General features: G+C 40.4%; 1 protein-coding gene across 3 annotated transcripts in view; it reads left to right on the top strand.

Moving 5' to 3' along the window:
• LOC111143823 (protein kinase cAMP-dependent type II regulatory subunit alpha) overlaps positions 1 to 21,649 on the top strand; it is a 122,106-nt gene that overhangs the window by 72,024 nt on the left and 28,433 nt on the right. For 2 of the 3 annotated variants that reach the window (XM_022497742.1, XM_022497741.1), the window contains exons 4-6: positions 1,915 to 1,998; positions 6,541 to 6,647; positions 8,699 to 8,852. In XM_022497742.1, the coding sequence (XP_022353450.1) occupies positions 1,915 to 1,998; positions 6,541 to 6,647; positions 8,699 to 8,852 (345 nt within the window). The remainder of the gene's footprint in view (positions 1 to 1,914; positions 1,999 to 6,540; positions 6,648 to 8,698; positions 8,853 to 21,649) is intronic. The other variant, XM_022497743.1, reaches the window with a different exon arrangement.

The raw sequence follows: 21,649 nt of genomic DNA, 5'->3' as shown, positions 1-21,649 counted from the left end.
GATCTTTCAAGTATGCCTTAAAATGAGCAGCCCATGAAAGACTTCTGAAGCATTCTAATAATAAAATGATACCATTGTGTGAATATAATAGATATGTAAATTTAAAAAATTTATTCTGGATATTATAAAATTCTTGATGACTTTTAAAAGTTAAAGCAGTTAAGCAGTTTTTTGGGAGGGGCAGCTGGGTGGCTCAGGTAGTTAACTCTTGATTTCAGCTCAGGCTATGATCTCAGAGTCATGAGATGGAGCCTTGCGTTAGGCTCCGTGCTCAGTGCGGGGTCTGCTTGGGATTCCCTCTCTCCTTCCCCCTCGGCCCTCCCCCAACCAAAAAAATTAAAGCAGTTTTTTACTAACTTTTTAATATTACAAATTTAAAACACTTAATCCTTTGACATCTGTTATTTCTCATCAGATTAAGAAATATACTTCTTTTTAGGTATATCTTTTCAGGTAATCTCTGAATTATAACAGCAATACTAAGCACTAATTATTTTTTTTAGTTCAGTGAACTACTCAGTAACAGTACAAATAATGACAGGTTTTGAGCACCTGCTAAATACCGGGTACTGTTTTACATACTGCATATATAACTTATATAATCCTTCTGACGACTCATTTAGCAGAGGCACCATTTCTTCTACTAAAGTGTGGATGTTTGAAGTCCGGCACGCGCAGCCGTTGTTTACTTGCCACCTCCACTTAGATTTCAGTAGGCAACTCACGCTGAACGGGAGCTCCTGATGATTTCCCTTTACGTTCTTCTCCACCCACAGTCTTCCCCAGCTCAATTCATGGCATTTCCATCCTTCCAAGGGCTCAGGTCCAAAACTTGAGGGTCACCCTCAGCTCCTCTTACTGTTTTCATACCTATGTTCGGTTTTCCAGCAAATCCAATGGGCTCGGTCTTCAAAACATATCCAGCATTCTACTGTCTCAGCACCTCCATGGCTACCTCCCCTGCCAGTCCTCACCACCACCATCTGGCACTGGAATAATCATGGTAGTTTCCTGGCTTCCACTCTTGCTTCCCTCAAGGCTGTTCTTCACTTAGTAGCCATTATGAGCCTTTAAAGACTTTGGTCAGATCTTTCTTATTCCTCAGTCAGAGCTTTCAGATTGCCCCCATGTGACTAGGGAAAACTTGTAGTTCTGTGACCTTCAGTGCCCTCTGCATCACCCTCACCTAACCCAACTTGGTCTCTTCCTGACCTTTCACCCTATGCTCTGCCTGAGTCACACCCATCTCCTGGTTCTTTCTCAGACATGCTCTTCACCTGCCATAGGGCCTTGTTTTCACTTACTCTTCCCTCTGCTCGAGGTGCTCTTCCCATGGAGATGTCCACATGACCCACTCCCTCAGGTCATCCTCATTTCCTTTAGATCTTTACACAGATGTCACCTCAAGTGAGGCCTCATCTGCCCACTCCACACACACAAACACTCTTTTTTTTTTTTAAACCCCCCTTCCCTACCTTATTTTTGTCCTTGGCCTTGTCACTCTCTAACATATTTTACAGATTTATTGGATGAGAGCAGGTTTTTTTATCTGTGCGTTCGCCATGTCCCCAGACATGAAACAGTGCCTGGCACCTAGTAGATGCTTAGTATCTGTTGAGTGAACCAATCAATAGCCCTCCGCTTCATAGATGAGGATGCTGAGGCTCCCGGGGGGTAGCTTACTTGCTGCCAGTCACATGGTCAGTGAGTGGCCCCAGGGTGAGAGCTCTGCCCCCATCCCAGTGCCCCACCATGGTCAGGGCCCTGCTTGGTATTTGTATAGAATTAAAGTCATAGTAAACATGCTCTTAATTTCCCCCACTTTTTAGGAGAAAGAAATGTACCGATCTGTAAGTAAAGTCGAATTTTAAAATGGAATAAAAAATATTTCCCTGGTTTCATTTGGCTTGACAGGTGATTCATCCTAAAACTGATCAACAGAGATGCAGACTTCAGGAGGCTTGCAAAGATATTCTCCTTTTCAAAAATCTTGATCAGGTAACGTTGGTTTTTAAGAGTATTTTTGTCTTTCAGCTTTTCTCCTATTTGTCATTCAAACAGTTTTTATCATCTTAGCCTCAGCCGTATGAGGCATAAAACTTTAGAATCATCCTACTTACAGATGTTTGCATTGTGTTGACAATCGTAACTCATAATGAGCTTTTCAGATGACTTCTAGTATTTCTCTGAACTGCTTTGGTACTTCCTCTGAGAATATACCATTTGAGGACCATGCAGTTTGGTCATGTTAAAGGGAAATGTTCACGTTCACATGACCCTGGCTTAGTTTGGAGGGTCTGAATTTATGCTGCAGAGTAATTTCTCCAAAGGTGCTAGTTATGGAGTTCTCTCCTCTGGTCACAGTTAACCCACTGGAGGTGTGTGACTTCTCGGGCCTTAGATGTGGGACATGTCTTGTGATTACTTCTCAGCAAAGACCTCAGACATGGGGAGTGGTGTGTGACTGCAGGGCTCTGGTATAGGATCTGTGCTTGGACCTGTCTTCCCTCCCTTGGGTGGAGATGGAGAGCAGGGGCTACCTCAAGAGCACAGAGAATCTTCAGATTTCATTACTTCTCTACTTTGAGAGCCACATGCCGAAGCTGCATGAGTGGGTGAGGTACGGGGCCTCCTGGAGAATCCTAGAATGTGCAGAGACAAGAAGGATGGGGTTAACGTTCCCCTCCTACCCAACTCCTGCAAAGAAGTCTTTTAATGACATCCTCACAACCATCCCTGATATCTATAAACCAATCTGTTTGGTAGCTGTGTGGTTATAAGAATAGCCAGAACTTTAGTCAGTTTTGTTAGTCTCAGGTGAATAAAACAAGGACCATGACCTCAAGGAAAGGCTGGTTTTGAGAAATACTGGTCTGTATCTCCTGTTTTCCCTAGAAGATCCATCTGTATCAGTGTAAAGAAAATTTGCTTTTACCTACTGAACAAAAACCCCTTGTAAATTTTGTATCATCAGTTGTTCTAAGGGAGTTGCTGTGTCAATCTAATATTCAGTTTTCTTAGTGTTGAAGAAAACCATTTTACCATTTTATTCATAACTAAAATGTCAGATGTAGTGATTTTTTTCTAACATTTTTGTCACCAAAATACTCAAATACAATAAAGTTGGAAGACTTCTGCAGAACACACATTTATCCACTGCCTTGATTCTACGATTAACATTTTACTGTGCTTGTTATATTATATACCATCTACCCATCTTTCAGCAAAGAGGTCAGTAAACTTTTTCTTAAAGAACAAAGTAGTAAATGTCTGTCACAACTACTCAAGTCTGTTATTGCAGGAGGAAGGCAGCCACAGACAGTACATAAATGAAAGGGTGTGGCTGTGTCCAGTAAAACATTATTTACCACAACAGGCAGCTGTTTGCTGGCCTCTGCCTTAACCCATCTTACTTTTTTGGGTTCATTTCAGAGTAAGTTTCAGATATCATTATACCTTCCTTCAAGAACTTTGGCATGCCTATCATGGAACTAGAGTTCAGTATTTGTTTACAGTCTTTTGATACAAAGTTGTATACAGTGAAATGCCTGAGTTTTAAGTGCGTCCACTGAGGTTTGAGAAAGGTATGCACTTGGGTAATCTGAACTCCCCAACAGGTTACAGAACATTGCCACCACCAAAAAATTCCTTCGTGCCCCCTTGTGAACAGTTCTGGCCCCCCTCCTCTCAGAGGCAACTACTATTTTGATTTATTCTATAATAAATTAATTTTGGCTCTCCTAGGATTTCATATAAATGGAATTATACAATAGGCACTCTTTTGTGTTGAGACTTCTTTCACTCAGCATAGTTTTTGAGGTTCATGCCTGTTGCATGTATCAGTAGTTCATTCTGTTTCCTTTTTTACTTTTTATTTTGAATTCGTTTTAGACTGACAAGAAAGCTGCAAAAATAGTACAGATTTCCCATATACCCTTCATCCAGCTTCCCCTGGTATTAACATCTTAACACAACCATAGAACAATGAGCAAAACCAGGAAATTAACATTGTTATAATACTACTAGTTAAACTGCAAACCTTTTTTCTGGTTTAAGGATCTAATCCAGAACCCCACATTGCATTTAGTTCTTATTTCTCTTCATTTTGTCGTGGTTTTCAGCCCTTTCTGGTCTTTTGTAATCTTGACACTTTGAAGAGTATCGCTTCATTATTTTATAGAAAGTACCTCAATTTGGATTTGTCTGATGTTTCATCATCACTGGACTATGGACATACATTCTTGGCTTGACTGCTACAGAAATTACATTGTCTCTTTCTGAGGGCATCATATCAAGGGGTCCGTGATGTCAGTAGGCCTTATTGCTGGTGATGTTACTTCATTCATTTTTGTTGCTGAGTGTTGTGCCATTATATGAAAATACTAGTTTGCTTATCCATTTTTTTTTTCCTGTTGATGGATACCAGGCCGAACTATTTCTTGTTTTTAGCTCTTATGAATAATGCTGTGGACATTTTGTACAAGTCTTTTTGTGAATTTTTTTTCCCGATTGCTCCAGTAAAATACCCGAGGGCAGAATTGCTGAGTCATAGGGTAGGTATATGTTTGAGTTTATAAAAAATCTGCCAGATCTTTTTCAAAGCAGTTTTGCATTCCTTCAACAATATATGAGATTCCCAGTTGCTCCATCATTTGATACTGTCTATCTTTTCAAATTTTAACCATTCTGGTGAGTGTATTTGTTTCGTTTTTAAAAATTTATTTACATCTACATTGGGTGTAAAGCTTACTTAAAAAAAAAAACAGAAATAAAAATAAATAAATAAAAATTTATTGCCCAAATTTCAGGTTTTAAATTTTCAAATTTACAAAAAAGTCAAAAGAATACCATGAACCCTCGTGTACCCTTACCTAGACTGACCAGTTGTTAACATTTTGTCACATTTATTTTCTCTCGTGTGTGTATGTCCACACACGTAAGTACAGGTGAACTGCTTTTTTCTTTTGTTCTGAGTAAGTACAGGTGAACTGCTTTTTTTCTTTTGTTCTGAGCCATTTATGAATATGTTTAAGACTTCTTGACACTTAGCCACTAAATACCTTAAGATGTATTTTCTAAGAATGAGGTTATTCTCCTACATTATCACAAGACCATTAGTAACAGTGGTGCAGTAGTGTTATCTAACACCCACTCCATATTCAGATTTTCCCAGTTCTCTACAGCTTTTTTGTTTTGTTTTTCAGTCCTGAATCACATGTTGCCTTTGGTTGTCATGGTGTCATTTTAGTCACCTCCAACCTAGAATCCTCCCCTCACACCTCACTCTATATCTTATGACACTGATGTTTTTGAAGAGTCCAGACCAAAAGAAGAATTACTAAGAACGAGAGGCTGCCAGTGGACAGCCCACAGGCCAGTTACAACTAGTGTGTGTTTGGTCTGTATTGTACATGAAAATTTGAATTGTTACCTGTATTTGAACATGAGATTTCTGGCAACACTGGGCTCACATTCCATGTGAGTTTGGAATGCACGTGACTGTCACTTCCTTTTTAGTATTTCTCATCTTGTACAGCATTCAACACACATGGAACTTTGGAACTAGAGATGCTTTTAGTGACACTCAGTTATTTTAGGTAGCACCGTCACACTGACAGACACTAAATCACATGGAATTATGCGGCAGTAAAGTTTTTCCTTGCCACATCTGCAGTCCACATTCTTCCAAGCAGAAAGTCGTTCTTTGAGCTGAAGCTGGTATTCATTAGTACCCCCTGACAGTCACTGCTCTCCCTCTCCCCGACAGGATGCTGGCCCTAGACTGAGACCACTGTTTTGTTAAAATTTAATAGCATTGTTTTGTTTTCACTGTACTTACCAGTACAGTTAGTTACCTTCCTGTTAGAGCAGGTAGTGATAAGTAAGTAATTGTATGTGTTGTGTATATACATGTTTGAAGCAGTAGTAGCTGTCCATTAATGTCAGTTTTTGAGTCCCCTTGTGTGATACTTCCCTTAGATTTTTCTTTTTTAGTCATAAAAATTAATGAGCTAGGAACTATTAAATGCTTTTTAAAGTATGAATTAATAGGGGCTCAGAGAGGTTCAGTGATGCGCATGGCTAGTCAGAGCAGTTGTGCCTCTCTGTGAGGTAACTTCTCGTCCCTGCCCTTTAGATTTGATGATCCTGTTAAGATCAACACCTGTAGGAAGGTGACATCACATGGCTTTACAGATGACACAGCGGAGCCATCAAGGCACACCTGACAGTCATGTGGGTGCGACTGGGAGGAGGCACACCATGACTTAGATGCCTATTTTTGCATAGATTATGGAATGTTGTTTAAAGCACTACTGCCTCAAAAAAACTCAGCAACTGTGCTGTGTTCATGGGGGTACAAAGCTGAATGGCCAGAGGAAAACGTTTGTTTCCAACAACTAATTTAGGGATTTTGCTTGAATATGGAGAACAGTCTGATACATGTACTTCCACTATGTAATCGCAGACAGAGATAAGCATAGTCATTTTTTCCCCAGCAAATGTCAAAGCCATCTTCTCTCTTCGTGTGTATACCCACAGGAACAACTGTCTCAAGTCCTTGATGCCATGTTTGAAAGGACAGTCAAAGCTGATGAGCATGTCATCGACCAAGGAGATGATGGAGATAACTTCTACGTCATAGAACGGTAGGAGATGGAGCTTTGCAGATGTGTGGCTGCCCTTAATGAGATTCATAATGCAGGGCATGTACCTCAACCTGTGCTTTGTTCAGCCCAGAGAGGGCTTAGGACCAGGTGTGCAAGCTTCTTAAAGCTTGTCCCTCTCCTCACTCGTATGTGAAATTTAATAAACAGAGGATCATAGGGGAAGAGAGGAAAAAAATAAAACAAGACAAAATCAGAGAGGGAGATAAAACATAAGAGACTCTTAATCACAGGAATCAAACAGGGTTGCTGGAAGGGAAGGGCGTTGGGGGAATGGGGTAACTGGGTGATGGACATTAAGGGAGGGCATGTGATGTATTGAGCACTGGGTATTATATAAGACTGATGAATCACTGACCTCTACCTCTGAAACCATAATACATTATATGTTAATTAATTGAATTTAAATAAAAATAAGTTTTAAAAGGGGAAAAAAGAGTTGGGTGCTTAACTGAGCCACCCAGGCACCCAAGAACTTCTCTTAATAAAAAAATTTCAAGGAGCACCTGGGTGGCTCAGTGGGTTAAAGCCTCTGCCTTTAGCTCAGGTCATGATCCCAGGGTCCTGGGATCGAGCCCCACATAGGGCTCTCTGCTCAGCAGAGAGCCTGCTTCCCTTCTTCTCTCTGCCTGCCTCTCTGCCTACTTGGGATCTCTGTCAAATAAATAAATAAAATCTTAAAAAAAAAAAAAAAAGATTCTCCTTTACAAGTAGGCAAGATGTGCTTTATAATTATTTGCCAGTGTTCAGGAAGCCATTTTGCTATATTGTCATCTGGATCTTTCAGTCCCAGCCTAATTTTACACATGAATACACTGCCTTAGCTCTGTTCCAGGTGTAAGCCATGTTGGGAGACATGAAATATGTGGGTTTGACCTGCTGGCCTTAGTGTGTCGTAAGTTCTTGAGCCGTTACTGTTGTCTTGGGGGCTCCTTCTGACCCCCTCTCAGACCTGAAAGGAACCACCCTCACCAGATTACCTCCTATAGAATGCCTAGAAATAGCATCACTGGTAAAGGGTCTCTTTGAGGAATTTTTTTTTTTTTAAGATTTTATTTATTTATTTGACAGACAGAGATCACAAGTAGGCAGCGGGGTGGGGTGGTGGGAAGCAGGCTCCCTGCAGAGCAGAGAGCCCGATGTGGGGCTCAATCCCAAGACCCTGGGATTATGACCTGAGCCGAAGGCAGAGGCTTTAACCCACTGAGCCACCCAGGCATCCCGAGGAATTTGTTATATTTTGTTAATTATCTTGCAGAAACATTGATGTATTTAAGTTTGCCTCAGTGATTATTGAGAGTGCCTGTTTCTCTAAATGTTGTCAGTTCTGAATATTATTCTTTAGCAGTCATTACCAGTTAATAGGTAGAATATTGTACCTTTTGGTTTCTTTATTTTATCTCTATCCTAGTTTTCAACAAACTACAAAAGAAGACCCATACAGTCATTTGAATCCCTTCAGGAAAAACATTTGACAAAATTAAACACCTTTTCAATGTAAAAACTCCCAGTAAACTAGGAATAGATGTGGTTTTTCACCAATCAGATTAAAGGATTTTTTTTTAAAAACCTATGGCTAACATCATAGTTAATGGTGAAAGATCGACCGTTTTCCCCTTAAAATCAAGAACAAGACAGGGATATTTGCTGTCATTACTTCTATTCAGTATTGTACTGTAGGTCCTGGCCAGTGCAATAATGCAGTGAAAAAAGGAGAAGAAAAAGGAGGCAGGAAGAGGGAGGGCATATAGATTGCAAAAGAAAAACTGAGATTATCTTTGTTTGCTGATGACATGATCCTCCCTAGAAAATACCAAGCTACAAAAAAGCTGTTAGAACTGATATGTGAGTTTAGCAAGGTCACAGAATACAAAGTCAAAATGCAAAATCTCTTAAATTTCTCTATACCAGCAAAAATCTTTTGGAAGTTGCCTGTTTTATATCATATGTACCTTCTATTTCTGAACCACCTGCCAGGTCTAAAATTTGTTATTAGAAATAATAAATGAAGTTATTTGTTGTTACACTTCCAGGGGAACCTATGATATTTTAGTAACAAAAGATAATCAAACTCGCTCTGTCGGTCAGTATGACAACCATGGCAGTTTTGGAGAACTTGCTCTGATGTACAACACCCCGAGAGCTGCTACTATTGTCGCCACTTCGGAAGGCTCCCTTTGGGGACTGGTGAGTTAGAGAAATGATTCCCCTTGTGTGGCATGGTATTAATTCCCCTTACTTTGGGGTTTTCTGTCCTTGGGCTGTTGGTTCACACTATATAGCCAGTTCTCTGAAGGACATTGTGAACCGTCCTGTACCAGTGTGTTTTTCCATTTCTCTAAAATGATTTGTCAACAAACCATTTACTCCAAATTACAGGGAAAAGACTGGGTCTTATGACCTTGCAGTCATGTTGGTTCTTATTATGCTTTCTGTGTATGTTTTTATCAGACAGGTAGAGACAAAGGGGATAATTCTCTATACAAGAGGCAGCCTAGAAAAATAATTATCATGGAAAGCTATGCAAACAGTGTTTGCCATCTCTAGCTGTCCCAGAACTAACTTTTCTCTTTAGCCAGCCATCCACTTGTGCATTGTTCCATGCCAATATCCAGTAGGTTTAGATGACTAGAAAGGCTGATGGCCATATTCCGGGAAAGAGAACTTTCCTAGAGTGCCTATGGATGGCACAGCACTGCTGTGATCTCTTTCCTCTGTTATCTGTGGTCCACGTTGCTTCCTTTTGCATCAAGCTTTCAGAATCTATAATGATCTTCCTTCTAAATAAAATAATTATCCTCTTGTACAAATTCCAGATTTCACTTTTAAGATACTAACATCTGTGATAATTTGTTTCCATTTACTTTACAAGCAGAATTAAATGTATACCATAGCATTATCAGTATAGTTCCTCAAATGAAATCATACTCTAAAAACATAATAGAGCACTTTCTTGTGGTATATTGATGTAGAACTAAGAATGTCTTGCAAAATGAGTGATAGAATGGCTTTAGAATAGATCACGCACTTGGGGACCTAGTGATTGAAAAACTGAAGGATGGAGCACCTGGGTGGCTCAGTTGGTTGACCGTCCAGCTCTTGATTTTGGCTCAGGTCATGATCTCAGAGCTGTGAGGTCAGGCTCCACACCTTGCTTAAGGCTCTCTCTTTCCCTCTTCCTCTGCCCTCCCAACCCCCACCTACATGTTTGCTCACTTTCCATCTATCTCTCAGTCTCTCAAAAAACAGAAAAAAAAAAAAAACTACCCAAAAACCTCAAGGATAGATCATAGATCAATAAGTAATGGGGGAAAATAAACCCGGTTTTAAAATGTATTGATGGCAGGGCACCTGACTGGCTCAGTCAGTAGAGCATTTGACTCTTGATCTCATGGTTTTAAGTTTGAGCTCCACCTTGGGCATGGAGCCAACTAAAAAAAAAATGTATTGATGACAACTCCTGGTCCAGGTCAAGATGAAATAGCCCCATTCCTCAGTAGTTTTCTCTTTTATTATTATTTTTTAATTTTTTAAAAAGATTTTATTTATTTATTTGACAGACAGAGATCACAAGTAGGCAGAGAGGCAGGCAGAGAGAGAGAGGAAGAAGCAGGCTCCCTGCTGAGCAGAGAGGCAGGTGCAGGGCTTGATCCCAGGACTCTGCGATCATGACCTGTGCTGAAGGCAGAGGCTTTAACCCACCGAGCCACCCAGGCACCCCTAGTTTTCTCTTTTAAAACTAAAAAAGTCCAGGTATTATACAACAAATAAACTTAGGAAGACCCCGGAGGATGGACAGGAGAAGGTGGAGTGGCTAGGGATCTTGGTGACTTAAAGGACAAGGGAGTGAGACCCAGATGGCATTCTGGAAAAGCCTACAACCTAGGTCCACCAACCAATTACAAACAAAAACAAACCCAAGAAAACCCTGACCCCTTTAGCTAAAGGACCGGGAAAAGGGCAGCCTAGCAAAACAGATTATATCACCCTATTCCAGCCAAATACCAAAAGAAAAACTGCTTCTTCCTCCCCACAGTGTCACTGGGGCTAGCAGCAAGCTGAATTCACGGCCTCACCCAGCAGCAAAGAGGCAAAATGAGATGCTATGTAGTGTCACTAGTTGGCACTCCACTTTCCCTGCCAGGGTTATGTCAGTGGGGTCCAGAGAGGAGCTGAACATTCACTACCACATGTTCATGCACACTATACCTAATAGAGTGCCTGCAAAAGAAGATTAAATTGGATACATACAGGTCATGATCCCAGCGTCCTGGGATCGAGTCCCACATCGGGCTCCTTGCTCGGCAGGGAGCCTGCTTCTCCCTCTGCCTCTGCCTACCACTCTGTCTGCCTGTGCTCATGCTCTCTCTCTCTCTCTCTCTCTCTCTAACAAATAAATAAAATCTTTAAAAAAAAAAAAACTCAGATTTTTTTAAACTTTTGTACAATTACCAAATTATTTTTATAAAAGTGTATCTGAACCACCATTTTTAAAAGATTGATATTATAAAAGAAGCTTTAATGATCTTTCAAGTATGCCTTAAAATGAGCAGCCCATGAAAGACTTCTGAAGCATTCTAATAATAAAATGATACCATTGTGTGAATATAATAGATATGTAAATTTAAAAAATTTATTCTGGATATTATAAAATTCTTGATGACTTTTAAAAGTTAAAGCAGTTAAGCAGTTTTTTGGGAGGGGCAGCTGGGTGGCTCAGGTAGTTAACTCTTGATTTCAGCTCAGGCTATGATCTCAGAGTCATGAGATGGAGCCTTGCGTTAGGCTCCGTGCTCAGTGCGGGGTCTGCTTGGGATTCCCTCTCTCCTTCCCCCTCGGCCCTCCCCCAACCAAAAAAATTAAAGCAGTTTTTTACTAACTTTTTAATATTACAAATTTAAAACACTTAATCCTTTGACATCTGTTATTTCTCATCAGATTAAGAAATATACTTCTTTTTAGGTATATCTTTTCAGGTAATCTCTGAATTATAACAGCAATACTAAGCACTAATTATTTTTTTTAGTTCAGTGAACTACTCAGTAACAGTACAAATAATGACAGGTTTTGAGCACCTGCTAAATACCGGGTACTGTTTTACATACTGCATATATAACTTATATAATCCTTCTGACGACTCATTTAGCAGAGGCACCATTTCTTCTACTAAAGTGTGGATGTTTGAAGTCCGGCACGCGCAGCCGTTGTTTACTTGCCACCTCCACTTAGATTTCAGTAGGCAACTCACGCTGAACGGGAGCTCCTGATGATTTCCCTTTACGTTCTTCTCCACCCACAGTCTTCCCCAGCTCAATTCATGGCATTTCCATCCTTCCAAGGGCTCAGGTCCAAAACTTGAGGGTCACCCTCAGCTCCTCTTACTGTTTTCATACCTATGTTCGGTTTTCCAGCAAATCCAATGGGCTCGGTCTTCAAAACATATCCAGCATTCTACTGTCTCAGCACCTCCATGGCTACCTCCCCTGCCAGTCCTCACCACCACCATCTGGCACTGGAATAATCATGGTAGTTTCCTGGCTTCCACTCTTGCTTCCCTCAAGGCTGTTCTTCACTTAGTAGCCATTATGAGCCTTTAAAGACTTTGGTCAGATCTTTCTTATTCCTCAGTCAGAGCTTTCAGATTGCCCCCATGTGACTAGGGAAAACTTGTAGTTCTGTGACCTTCAGTGCCCTCTGCATCACCCTCACCTAACCCAACTTGGTCTCTTCCTGACCTTTCACCCTATGCTCTGCCTGAGTCACACCCATCTCCTGGTTCTTTCTCAGACATGCTCTTCACCTGCCATAGGGCCTTGTTTTCACTTACTCTTCCCTCTGCTCGAGGTGCTCTTCCCATGGAGATGTCCACATGACCCACTCCCTCAGGTCATCCTCATTTCCTTTAGATCTTTACACAGATGTCACCTCAAGTGAGGCCTCATCTGCCCACTCCACACACACAAACACTCTTTTTTTTTTTTAAACCCCCCTTCCCTACCTTATTTTTGTCCTTGGCCTTGTCACTCTCTAACATATTTTACAGATTTATTGGATGAGAGCAGGTTTTTTTATCTGTGCGTTCGCCATGTCCCCAGACATGAAACAGTGCCTGGCACCTAGTAGATGCTTAGTATCTGTTGAGTGAACCAATCAATAGCCCTCCGCTTCATAGATGAGGATGCTGAGGCTCCCGGGGGGTAGCTTACTTGCTGCCAGTCACATGGTCAGTGAGTGGCCCCAGGGTGAGAGCTCTGCCCCCATCCCAGTGCCCCACCATGGTCAGGGCCCTGCTTGGTATTTGTATAGAATTAAAGTCATAGTAAACATGCTCTTAATTTCCCCCACTTTTTAGGAGAAAGAAATGTACCGATCTGTAAGTAAAGTCGAATTTTAAAATGGAATAAAAAATATTTCCCTGGTTTCATTTGGCTTGACAGGTGATTCATCCTAAAACTGATCAACAGAGATGCAGACTTCAGGAGGCTTGCAAAGATATTCTCCTTTTCAAAAATCTTGATCAGGTAACGTTGGTTTTTAAGAGTATTTTTGTCTTTCAGCTTTTCTCCTATTTGTCATTCAAACAGTTTTTATCATCTTAGCCTCAGCCGTATGAGGCATAAAACTTTAGAATCATCCTACTTACAGATGTTTGCATTGTGTTGACAATCGTAACTCATAATGAGCTTTTCAGATGACTTCTAGTATTTCTCTGAACTGCTTTGGTACTTCCTCTGAGAATATACCATTTGAGGACCATGCAGTTTGGTCATGTTAAAGGGAAATGTTCACGTTCACATGACCCTGGCTTAGTTTGGAGGGTCTGAATTTATGCTGCAGAGTAATTTCTCCAAAGGTGCTAGTTATGGAGTTCTCTCCTCTGGTCACAGTTAACCCACTGGAGGTGTGTGACTTCTCGGGCCTTAGATGTGGGACATGTCTTGTGATTACTTCTCAGCAAAGACCTCAGACATGGGGAGTGGTGTGTGACTGCAGGGCTCTGGTATAGGATCTGTGCTTGGACCTGTCTTCCCTCCCTTGGGTGGAGATGGAGAGCAGGGGCTACCTCAAGAGCACAGAGAATCTTCAGATTTCATTACTTCTCTACTTTGAGAGCCACATGCCGAAGCTGCATGAGTGGGTGAGGTACGGGGCCTCCTGGAGAATCCTAGAATGTGCAGAGACAAGAAGGATGGGGTTAACGTTCCCCTCCTACCCAACTCCTGCAAAGAAGTCTTTTAATGACATCCTCACAACCATCCCTGATATCTATAAACCAATCTGTTTGGTAGCTGTGTGGTTATAAGAATAGCCAGAACTTTAGTCAGTTTTGTTAGTCTCAGGTGAATAAAACAAGGACCATGACCTCAAGGAAAGGCTGGTTTTGAGAAATACTGGTCTGTATCTCCTGTTTTCCCTAGAAGATCCATCTGTATCAGTGTAAAGAAAATTTGCTTTTACCTACTGAACAAAAACCCCTTGTAAATTTTGTATCATCAGTTGTTCTAAGGGAGTTGCTGTGTCAATCTAATATTCAGTTTTCTTAGTGTTGAAGAAAACCATTTTACCATTTTATTCATAACTAAAATGTCAGATGTAGTGATTTTTTTCTAACATTTTTGTCACCAAAATACTCAAATACAATAAAGTTGGAAGACTTCTGCAGAACACACATTTATCCACTGCCTTGATTCTACGATTAACATTTTACTGTGCTTGTTATATTATATACCATCTACCCATCTTTCAGCAAAGAGGTCAGTAAACTTTTTCTTAAAGAACAAAGTAGTAAATGTCTGTCACAACTACTCAAGTCTGTTATTGCAGGAGGAAGGCAGCCACAGACAGTACATAAATGAAAGGGTGTGGCTGTGTCCAGTAAAACATTATTTACCACAACAGGCAGCTGTTTGCTGGCCTCTGCCTTAACCCATCTTACTTTTTTGGGTTCATTTCAGAGTAAGTTTCAGATATCATTATACCTTCCTTCAAGAACTTTGGCATGCCTATCATGGAACTAGAGTTCAGTATTTGTTTACAGTCTTTTGATACAAAGTTGTATACAGTGAAATGCCTGAGTTTTAAGTGCGTCCACTGAGGTTTGAGAAAGGTATGCACTTGGGTAATCTGAACTCCCCAACAGGTTACAGAACATTGCCACCACCAAAAAATTCCTTCGTGCCCCCTTGTGAACAGTTCTGGCCCCCCTCCTCTCAGAGGCAACTACTATTTTGATTTATTCTATAATAAATTAATTTTGGCTCTCCTAGGATTTCATATAAATGGAATTATACAATAGGCACTCTTTTGTGTTGAGACTTCTTTCACTCAGCATAGTTTTTGAGGTTCATGCCTGTTGCATGTATCAGTAGTTCATTCTGTTTCCTTTTTTACTTTTTATTTTGAATTCGTTTTAGACTGACAAGAAAGCTGCAAAAATAGTACAGATTTCCCATATACCCTTCATCCAGCTTCCCCTGGTATTAACATCTTAACACAACCATAGAACAATGAGCAAAACCAGGAAATTAACATTGTTATAATACTACTAGTTAAACTGCAAACCTTTTTTCTGGTTTAAGGATCTAATCCAGAACCCCACATTGCATTTAGTTCTTATTTCTCTTCATTTTGTCGTGGTTTTCAGCCCTTTCTGGTCTTTTGTAATCTTGACACTTTGAAGAGTATCGCTTCATTATTTTATAGAAAGTACCTCAATTTGGATTTGTCTGATGTTTCATCATCACTGGACTATGGACATACATTCTTGGCTTGACTGCTACAGAAATTACATTGTCTCTTTCTGAGGGCATCATATCAAGGGGTCCGTGATGTCAGTAGGCCTTATTGCTGGTGATGTTACTTCATTCATTTTTGTTGCTGAGTGTTGTGCCATTATATGAAAATACTAGTTTGCTTATCCATTTTTTTTTTCCTGTTGATGGATACCAGGCCGAACTATTTCTTGTTTTTAGCTCTTATGAATAATGCTGTGGACATTTTGTACAAGTCTTTTTGTGAATTTTTTTTCCCGATTGCTCCAGTAAAATACCCGAGGGCAGAATTGCTGAGTCATAGGGTAGGTATATGTTTGAGTTTATAAAAAATCTGCCAGATCTTTTTCAAAGCAGTTTTGCATTCCTTCAACAATATATGAGATTCCCAGTTGCTCCATCATTTGATACTGTCTATCTTTTCAAATTTTAACCATTCTGGTGAGTGTATTTGTTTCGTTTTTAAAAATTTATTTACATCTACATTGGGTGTAAAGCTTACTTAAAAAAAAAAACAGAAATAAAAATAAATAAATAAAAATTTATTGCCCAAATTTCAGGTTTTAAATTTTCAAATTTACAAAAAAGTCAAAAGAATACCATGAACCCTCGTGTACCCTTACCTAGACTGACCAGTTGTTAACATTTTGTCACATTTATTTTCTCTCGTGTGTGTATGTCCACACACGTAAGTACAGGTGAACTGCTTTTTTCTTTTGTTCTGAGTAAGTACAGGTGAACTGCTTTTTTTCTTTTGTTCTGAGCCATTTATGAATATGTTTAAGACTTCTTGACACTTAGCCACTAAATACCTTAAGATGTATTTTCTAAGAATGAGGTTATTCTCCTACATTATCACAAGACCATTAGTAACAGTGGTGCAGTAGTGTTATCTAACACCCACTCCATATTCAGATTTTCCCAGTTCTCTACAGCTTTTTTGTTTTGTTTTTCAGTCCTGAATCACATGTTGCCTTTGGTTGTCATGGTGTCATTTTAGTCACCTCCAACCTAGAATCCTCCCCTCACACCTCACTCTATATCTTATGACACTGATGTTTTTGAAGAGTCCAGACCAAAAGAAGAATTACTAAGAACGAGAGGCTGCCAGTGGACAGCCCACAGGCCAGTTACAACTAGTGTGTGTTTGGTCTGTATTGTACATGAAAATTTGAATTGTTACCTGTATTTGAACATGAGATTTCTGGCAACACTGGGCTCACATTCCATGTGAGTTTGGAATGCACGTGACTGTCACTTCCTTTTTAGTATTTCTCATCTTGTACAGCATTCAACACACATGGAACTTTGGAACTAGAGATGCTTTTAGTGACACTCAGTTATTTTAGGTAGCACCGTCACACTGACAGACACTAAATCACATGGAATTATGCGGCAGTAAAGTTTTTCCTTGCCACATCTGCAGTCCACATTCTTCCAAGCAGAAAGTCGTTCTTTGAGCTGAAGCTGGTATTCATTAGTACCCCCTGACAGTCACTGCTCTCCCTCTCCCCGACAGGATGCTGGCCCTAGACTGAGACCACTGTTTTGTTAAAATTTAATAGCATTGTTTTGTTTTCACTGTACTTACCAGTACAGTTAGTTACCTTCCTGTTAGAGCAGGTAGTGATAAGTAAGTAATTGTATGTGTTGTGTATATACATGTTTGAAGCAGTAGTAGCTGTCCATTAATGTCAGTTTTTGAGTCCCCTTGTGTGATACTTCCCTTAGATTTTTCTTTTTTAGTCATAAAAATTAATGAGCTAGGAACTATTAAATGCTTTTTAAAGTATGAATTAATAGGGGCTCAGAGAGGTTCAGTGATGCGCATGGCTAGTCAGAGCAGTTGTGCCTCTCTGTGAGGTAACTTCTCGTCCCTGCCCTTTAGATTTGATGATCCTGTTAAGATCAACACCTGTAGGAAGGTGACATCACATGGCTTTACAGATGACACAGCGGAGCCATCAAGGCACACCTGACAGTCATGTGGGTGCGACTGGGAGGAGGCACACCATGACTTAGATGCCTATTTTTGCATAGATTATGGAATGTTGTTTAAAGCACTACTGCCTCAAAAAAACTCAGCAACTGTGCTGTGTTCATGGGGGTACAAAGCTGAATGGCCAGAGGAAAACGTTTGTTTCCAACAACTAATTTAGGGATTTTGCTTGAATATGGAGAACAGTCTGATACATGTACTTCCACTATGTAATCGCAGACAGAGATAAGCATAGTCATTTTTTCCCCAGCAAATGTCAAAGCCATCTTCTCTCTTCGTGTGTATACCCACAGGAACAACTGTCTCAAGTCCTTGATGCCATGTTTGAAAGGACAGTCAAAGCTGATGAGCATGTCATCGACCAAGGAGATGATGGAGATAACTTCTACGTCATAGAACGGTAGGAGATGGAGCTTTGCAGATGTGTGGCTGCCCTTAATGAGATTCATAATGCAGGGCATGTACCTCAACCTGTGCTTTGTTCAGCCCAGAGAGGGCTTAGGACCAGGTGTGCAAGCTTCTTAAAGCTTGTCCCTCTCCTCACTCGTATGTGAAATTTAATAAACAGAGGATCATAGGGGAAGAGAGGAAAAAAATAAAACAAGACAAAATCAGAGAGGGAGATAAAACATAAGAGACTCTTAATCACAGGAATCAAACAGGGTTGCTGGAAGGGAAGGGCGTTGGGGGAATGGGGTAACTGGGTGATGGACATTAAGGGAGGGCATGTGATGTATTGAGCACTGGGTATTATATAAGACTGATGAATCACTGACCTCTACCTCTGAAACCATAATACATTATATGTTAATTAATTGAATTTAAATAAAAATAAGTTTTAAAAGGGGAAAAAAGAGTTGGGTGCTTAACTGAGCCACCCAGGCACCCAAGAACTTCTCTTAATAAAAAAATTTCAAGGAGCACCTGGGTGGCTCAGTGGGTTAAAGCCTCTGCCTTTAGCTCAGGTCATGATCCCAGGGTCCTGGGATCGAGCCCCACATAGGGCTCTCTGCTCAGCAGAGAGCCTGCTTCCCTTCTTCTCTCTGCCTGCCTCTCTGCCTACTTGGGATCTCTGTCAAATAAATAAATAAAATCTTAAAAAAAAAAAAAAAAGATTCTCCTTTACAAGTAGGCAAGATGTGCTTTATAATTATTTGCCAGTGTTCAGGAAGCCATTTTGCTATATTGTCATCTGGATCTTTCAGTCCCAGCCTAATTTTACACATGAATACACTGCCTTAGCTCTGTTCCAGGTGTAAGCCATGTTGGGAGACATGAAATATGTGGGTTTGACCTGCTGGCCTTAGTGTGTCGTAAGTTCTTGAGCCGTTACTGTTGTCTTGGGGGCTCCTTCTGACCCCCTCTCAGACCTGAAAGGAACCACCCTCACCAGATTACCTCCTATAGAATGCCTAGAAATAGCATCACTGGTAAAGGGTCTCTTTGAGGAATTTTTTTTTTTTTAAGATTTTATTTATTTATTTGACAGACAGAGATCACAAGTAGGCAGCGGGGTGGGGTGGTGGGAAGCAGGCTCCCTGCAGAGCAGAGAGCCCGATGTGGGGCTCAATCCCAAGACCCTGGGATTATGACCTGAGCCGAAGGCAGAGGCTTTAACCCACTGAGCCACCCAGGCATCCCGAGGAATTTGTTATATTTTGTTAATTATCTTGCAGAAACATTGATGTATTTAAGTTTGCCTCAGTGATTATTGAGAGTGCCTGTTTCTCTAAATGTTGTCAGTTCTGAATATTATTCTTTAGCAGTCATTACCAGTTAATAGGTAGAATATTGTACCTTTTGGTTTCTTTATTTTATCTCTATCCTAGTTTTCAACAAACTACAAAAGAAGACCCATACAGTCATTTGAATCCCTTCAGGAAAAACATTTGACAAAATTAAACACCTTTTCAATGTAAAAACTCCCAGTAAACTAGGAATAGATGTGGTTTTTCACCAATCAGATTAAAGGATTTTTTTTTAAAAACCTATGGCTAACATCATAGTTAATGGTGAAAGATCGACCGTTTTCCCCTTAAAATCAAGAACAAGACAGGGATATTTGCTGTCATTACTTCTATTCAGTATTGTACTGTAGGTCCTGGCCAGTGCAATAATGCAGTGAAAAAAGGAGAAGAAAAAGGAGGCAGGAAGAGGGAGGGCATATAGATTGCAAAAGAAAAACTGAGATTATCTTTGTTTGCTGATGACATGATCCTCCCTAGAAAATACCAAGCTACAAAAAAGCTGTTAGAACTGATATGTGAGTTTAGCAAGGTCACAGAATACAAAGTCAAAATGCAAAATCTCTTAAATTTCTCTATACCAGCAAAAATCTTTTGGAAGTTGCCTGTTTTATATCATATGTACCTTCTATTTCTGAACCACCTGCCAGGTCTAAAATTTGTTATTAGAAATAATAAATGAAGTTATTTGTTGTTACACTTCCAGGGGAACCTATGATATTTTAGTAACAAAAGATAATCAAACTCGCTCTGTCGGTCAGTATGACAACCATGGCAGTTTTGGAGAACTTGCTCTGATGTACAACACCCCGAGAGCTGCTACTATTGTCGCCACTTCGGAAGGCTCCCTTTGGGGACTGGTGAGTTAGAGAAATGATTCCCCTTGTGTGGCATGGTATTAATTCCCCTTACTTTGGGGTTTTCTGTCCTTGGGCTGTTGGTTCACACTATATAGCCAGTTCTCTGAAGGACATTGTGAACCGTCCTGTACCAGTGTGTTTTTCCATTTCTCTAAAATGATTTGTCAACAAACCATTTACTCCAAATTACAGGGAAAAGACTGGGTCTTATGACCTTGCAGTCATGTTGGTTCTTATTATGCTTTCTGTGTATGTTTTTATCAGACAGGTAGAGACAAAGGGGATAATTCTCTATACAAGAGGCAGCCTAGAAAAATAATTATCATGGAAAGCTATGCAAACAGTGTTTGCCATCTCTAGCTGTCCCAGAACTAACTTTTCTCTTTAGCCAGCCATCCACTTGTGCATTGTTCCATGCCAATATCCAGTAGGTTTAGATGACTAGAAAGGCTGATGGCCATATTCCGGGAAAGAGAACTTTCCTAGAGTGCCTATGGATGGCACAGCACTGCTGTGATCTCTTTCCTCTGTTATCTGTGGTCCACGTTGCTTCCTTTTGCATCAAGCTTTCAGAATCTATAATGATCTTCCTTCTAAATAAAATAATTATCCTCTTGTACAAATTCCAGATTTCACTTTTAAGATACTAACATCTGTGATAATTTGTTTCCATTTACTTTACAAGCAGAATTAAATGTATACCATAGCATTATCAGTATAGTTCCTCAAATGAAATCATACTCTAAAAACATAATAGAGCACTTTCTTGTGGTATATTGATGTAGAACTAAGAATGTCTTGCAAAATGAGTGATAGAATGGCTTTAGAATAGATCACGCACTTGGGGACCTAGTGATTGAAAAACTGAAGGATGGAGCACCTGGGTGGCTCAGTTGGTTGACCGTCCAGCTCTTGATTTTGGCTCAGGTCATGATCTCAGAGCTGTGAGGTCAGGCTCCACACCTTGCTTAAGGCTCTCTCTTTCCCTCTTCCTCTGCCCTCCCAACCCCCACCTACATGTTTGCTCACTTTCCATCTATCTCTCAGTCTCTCAAAAAACAGAAAAAAAAAAAAAACTACCCAAAAACCTCAAGGATAGATCATAGATCAATAAGTAATGGGGGAAAATAAACCCGGTTTTAAAATGTATTGATGGCAGGGCACCTGACTGGCTCAGTCAGTAGAGCATTTGACTCTTGATCTCATGGTTTTAAGTTTGAGCTCCACCTTGGGCATGGAGCCAACTAAAAAAAAAATGTATTGATGACAACTCCTGGTCCAGGTCAAGATGAAATAGCCCCATTCCTCAGTAGTTTTCTCTTTTATTATTATTTTTTAATTTTTTAAAAAGATTTTATTTATTTATTTGACAGACAGAGATCACAAGTAGGCAGAGAGGCAGGCAGAGAGAGAGAGGAAGAAGCAGGCTCCCTGCTGAGCAGAGAGGCAGGTGCAGGGCTTGATCCCAGGACTCTGCGATCATGACCTGTGCTGAAGGCAGAGGCTTTAACCCACCGAGCCACCCAGGCACCCCTAGTTTTCTCTTTTAAAACTAAAAAAGTCCAGGTATTATACAACAAATAAACTTAGGAAGACCCCGGAGGATGGA

This window comes from Enhydra lutris, unplaced genomic scaffold, assembly GCF_002288905.1.
Source record: "Enhydra lutris kenyoni isolate GAN:26980312 unplaced genomic scaffold, ASM228890v2 scaffoldscaffold10, whole genome shotgun sequence".
Lineage (NCBI taxonomy): Eukaryota > Metazoa > Chordata > Mammalia > Carnivora > Mustelidae > Enhydra > Enhydra lutris.
The sequence above is the reverse complement of the archived record's forward strand: the minus strand, read 5'-3'. Positions and strand labels throughout refer to the sequence as shown.